Source organism: Mus caroli, chromosome 9 (assembly GCF_900094665.2).
Source record: "Mus caroli chromosome 9, CAROLI_EIJ_v1.1, whole genome shotgun sequence".
Taxonomy (NCBI): domain Eukaryota; kingdom Metazoa; phylum Chordata; class Mammalia; order Rodentia; family Muridae; genus Mus; species Mus caroli.
In genome coordinates, this window is record NC_034578.1 from 98,726,752 (window position 1) to 98,731,763 (window position 5,012).

General features: G+C 41.4%; 1 protein-coding gene across 1 annotated transcript in view; it reads left to right on the plus strand.

Annotated features, from left to right (window-relative positions):
* Topbp1 (DNA topoisomerase II binding protein 1) overlaps positions 1-5,012 on the plus strand; it is a 51,285-nt gene that overhangs the window by 9,317 nt on the left and 36,956 nt on the right. Inside the window, exon 6 of the mRNA XM_029481989.1 lies at positions 1,909-2,120. Coding sequence (XP_029337849.1) covers positions 1,909-2,120 — 212 coding nt within the window. The remainder of the gene's footprint in view (positions 1-1,908; positions 2,121-5,012) is intronic.

Here is a 5,012-nt window from a genome sequence, read left to right on the forward strand (position 1 = left end):
TTTTAAATTCTTGCGAAAATAGTTTGGGTTACAGTCTAGAAAAATTAAGGAACTGTCCTTGTGTTTGTCCAGGATATGGAATAAACAAAATATCAAAAGTTGCCCATGTTTCACTACCTGACTTAGACCTTGATAAAAAAAAACCAAAACTCTTCACAGCAAAACAAATATGTATAGCTGAGTGGTTCTCTTTCTCACGACTGACTTCAGAAGCTTAGTTAAGCTCATAGTGGATGAATTGGTTTATATTACTGCATTAGGATTGGGGGGCGGGTGGGTGGTATGGGTAGAGTATGGGTAGCACTTGGCAAGTGCTCTACCACATTTTCCAACTAGTCTATGAACTAGAATTAATTTCTTTTCTTTTTCTTTTTCTTTTCTCTTTCTTTCTTTTTTCTTTTTCCGAGACAGGGTTTCTCTGTGTAGCCCTGGCTGTCCTGTAACTCACTCTGTAGACCAGGAAACTCAGAAATCCGCCTGCCTCTGCCTCCCAAGTGCGCTGGGATTAAAGGCGTGCACCATCACCGCCCGGCATGAACTAGAATTTCTAACTTTGAGATATACTTCCAAATTATGAGATAAGTAAAAATATAAAAAGTTTTACTATTGAGAAACTTTAAAATTATTACTGTTTTTGATATTTTAGGAATTTTATTCTAGGGAATAGTTTTGCTAATACTCCTAAAATCAGGGTTAGGGTTTATACAAATATATAAGAAGAGTCTTGCTGGATTTGTAGTAACTCCTTTGTGTTTGTACTGTTTTACTAAGCTACCTTGGTAAGGAGCATTTGAGAGTGATTGTGAGTTACTTGATAATTACTTGATAATTGTCTTGATCAGGAGATTGGTGTAATGGTTATGATAGGACAGTTGCTGTGGCTTTTCTCAATCTAAAGGCAGTTTGTTTATCTATTAACTATTTTTTAAGGTATGAGGGATTGAGCCTAGGGCCTTGCTTATGCTAGGTAAGTGCTTTTCCACTGAGCGATGTCCCTAGTCTTGCTTTCTGTTGGAGACAGGCTCTTGTCAAGTTTGCCATGCTGCCGTGAGATGTATGATTTTCCTGTCTTACAGAATATAGACTCTACCAGGCCCTGCTCCATTGACTTTATGGAGTACTAAAAGTTCTCCATAGAGCCGGGTGTCAAAGGAGGAGGAGGAGGCAGGAAGATCAGGAAATCAGGGCTACACGTCTTTGTCTAGTCAAAGATGGTATTTATTACATTGCATACATTTATGGTATCTGCAGTTATATGTTCTTATTAAACAACATTAATAGCCGGGCGTGGTGGCACACGCCTTTAATCCCAGCACTTGGGAGGCAGAGGCAGGCGGATTTCTGAGTTTGAGGTCAGCCTGGTCTACAAAGTGAGTTCCAGGACAGCCAGGGCTTCATAGAGAAACCCTGTCTCGAAAAACCAAAACCAAAACCAAAACAAACCAAAAAAAACAACATTAATAATGTCGAGCATGATGGTGTCTTCAGTCCCAGTGCTTGGGAGGCATAGGCAGGCAGATCTGTGTGTGTACAAGTCCAACCTAGTCTACCCAGGCTAACTGAGCCTACAAAATGAGACCCTATTTCCAAAGCTGGTTGGCTGGAAACTTGACTCAGTGGTTAAGAGCACTGGCTACTCTTTCAGAGGACCCTAGCCTGATTCCCAGCACTCATATGGCAGCTCACAACTCTCTGTAGTTCCAGTTCCAGGGTGTCCAACGGCCTCTTCTAACCTCCTTAGGCATCAGACATGCAAGTAGTACACAGACGTGCAGACAAAACACCCAGACACATTAAATAAGAAATAAAAAATTCTTACAGGTAAATGTAATTACTGGTAAGCTTTAATCATTACTTTTGTTTGGAGTGACTTTTAAAAAAATAATTTACTATGAACTAACTATATAGTCTATATATTTCTGTATTTCGTAATGAACACAGGACAAAAATACGAATGTGCCAGGAGATGGAATGTGCACTGTGTGACCCTGCAATGGTTTCATGACAGTATTGAGAAAGGCTTTTGTCAGGATGAATCTATATACAAGGCTGAAACCAGAGTAGAAGCAAAGATGGTGCCTGATACTTCAACACCCACTGCTCAGAGCAATGCTGAAAGTAAGTCTCTTTGAGATTAAAATAAACAATTACTTGTTCACATGATAATTGATGGACTAGGGATATAGCTTAGTGGGAAAGCTTTTGTCTTGCAAGCCCAGGAACTCAGTCTTAAATACCAAGGAAAAAGTGAAGGAGTTGATTTGTTAACAGGACTATAGGAATATAGTAGGGACTTTATTTTCTCCCTATGCCTCTGGGTAAAATTAAATAAAACAGCCATGCGTAGACAGCTTTCCAGAACTTCTTTTGTATGCCTTTTGGAATGAGAGATTACTTTCTTTCACATCCTAATTCACACAAGAGGGGATTGAGAACACTAGTGTATGGGCTTAAGGGAAGAGTTGTTCGCCCCTCTCCACATTTGTTTGGTTGGTTAATTGGCTTTTCAAGACAGGGTTTCTTTGTATAGCCCTAGCTGTCCTGAAACTCCCTCTGTAGATTGCTGAGCCCGGCATGGCCCTGGTGGGGACAGTTCTTGCCCCTGGGACAAGACCCAGTGTGGGCCTCCTCAAGTGTTGATGGCTGTGGGTAGAAGGCTTGTTGTGTAGTAATGTACACATTTTCTGGACCCACCAGCAGCGGGGTATTCTTTCCTTCTGAAGAATGTCCTCCCTGTTAACTTTAATGATTCCATGATAATTAGAAATAGCAGAGTCCAGGAGAGAGTGTGGCTGTGTCTCGGACCTTCAGGACAGCCCTTAAGGATATGGGAAAGAACTCTAAATACGTGAGTTCGAAAATAAAAGGATACAATATGAATTATGAGGGGCTTCACGAATCTAAAGGAACAGAGATAGCTACACTATGAGCCTGCTTGTCAGAAAGATACAAAGGCAGGCAGATACAAATGAAGGCAGATTCCTGGGACACAGCAAGATTAGGTCCAAGTGTGGTTGAAATGATAATTTCCAGTCCCACCCAGCTAGTTTGGCATCTGTGTGTAAGAAAGTAGCAGATCTCTGAATTCTTTTACAATGTTAAAAGAAAATGTGTTTGTTGTCTCCTAATAATCAAAAAAATCACTGGATGCTGATTCATAGGATAATTAAAAAAAGGAACCTGGAATAAATAACTGAATTGAGGGGCTGGTGAGGTGGCTCAGTGGGTAAGAGCACCCGACTGCTCTTCTGAAGGTCCAGAGTTCAAATCCCAGCAACCACATGGTGGCTCACAACCATCCGTAACGAGATCTGGCGCCCTCTTCTGAAGTGTCTGAAGACAGCTACAGTGTACTTACATATAATAAATAAATCTTTAAAAAAAAAAATAACTGAATTGATATGTAAATAAAAAACTGGGCTTTTGGTCTACCTGATGTGAACTAGCAGAAAGCAGTAGCAGATCCTTTTTAGAATTTTCTCTAGTGAGAGCTGAGCTATCTAGAGATCTGGAGAACAAAAACATCTCTGCAAGAATTTTTCTTAATTTTCCAATTTGGTAGGAAGATAAAATAATTTTTTATAGCAGTTTTTCTGACGATGGTCAGAAAACCCATGAGCTCTCCAGATAGCTTTTAGAATTTTTACTAGCAGAGAGAACTGTCTCAACCAGAGTTTTTAGAATAGTGAGAAAAGGCTGTGCAGAGCAGAGCAGCGCACACACACACTCATACACACACACTCACACACTCAGACTGAGGGATCGAGCAGTCTGGAAAGCCATCTCAGCAGAACCTAGGCTGCCGGCTTGGACCCACGATTAGACTTTGAGTTGTTCTTTCCGCTGCTCTCAGACAGCCCTGCTCTCAGAACCCCTCTCTGCCACGGCTGGTCCCTGGCAGTAGATCATTGAGCTGGCCTAGATTGAGATTGTGTCCACTTTCTGAGCACTGGGATTAAAGGCGTGTCCACCATACCCAGCCTATATTTTCTGTATTGGTTTACTGTAATGATTATAAATTATTACATAAAAATTCGGCCTACATGAACTCCTGAGCTTGATTACTCTTTGATTACTACTGCTGCATTATAAAGCTGGGTGTGGTGGCACATACCTGGAATCCCAGCACTTGGGAGTTGGAGATGGAGGGATCAGAAGTTTAAAGTCTTCTTTGTCTACAAGGAGTTCAAAGCCAACCTGGATTTGGTGAGACTCTGCCTCAGAAAACAAAACAAAAGGCCAGGTACAATGGTGTATAAGCTCAGTGCCAGCACTGCGGGCCGAGGCAAGTTCGCCGTGATCCTGGTCTGGGTAGTGGAGTCCTATTCAGCCTTCCCAATGCTGTGACCCTTTAATAATTATTTTATGGTCGGGGTCACCATAATTCGAGGACTATAAAATAATTTTGTTGCTACTCTATAACTGTAATTTTGCTACTGTTATGAATTGTAATGTAAATATCTGCTTTCTGGAGGTCTTAGGTGACATCTGTGAAAGAGTTATTTGACCCCCAAAGGGCCTTGACTCACAGATTGAGAACCACTGGTATAGACCGTAGAGAGACTCTGCTTCAAGAACCTAACTAAACCAAATATCTCATTGTATAGCAGCTAAAACCTCTGATATGTAAAACAACAACCTGAAGCCCTAGAATCCGTGGAAAGGTGGAAGGAGAGAAACAATTACATAGTCTTGTTCTTTGAACTCCATAGGAGTTCTGAGACAGCCATGCCCCTACATCCACATGCCACTCTGATGTGTCAGCTAGGCTAGCATATTCAGTCAATACTGAGGTCTTATTTCAGAAGTTCCATTTAGCAAAATCCTCCTCCTTGGACCTTAAAGCCAGCTTTATGGGCTATAAGCCACTTTAAGGAAATATTAAATATAATTTCACCTTAAGAATGAAACTTTATAGCGCACGCCTTTAATCCCAGCACTCGGGAGGCAGAGGCAGGCGGATTTCTGAGTTTGAAGCCAGCCTGGTCTACAAAGTGAGTTCCAGGACAGCC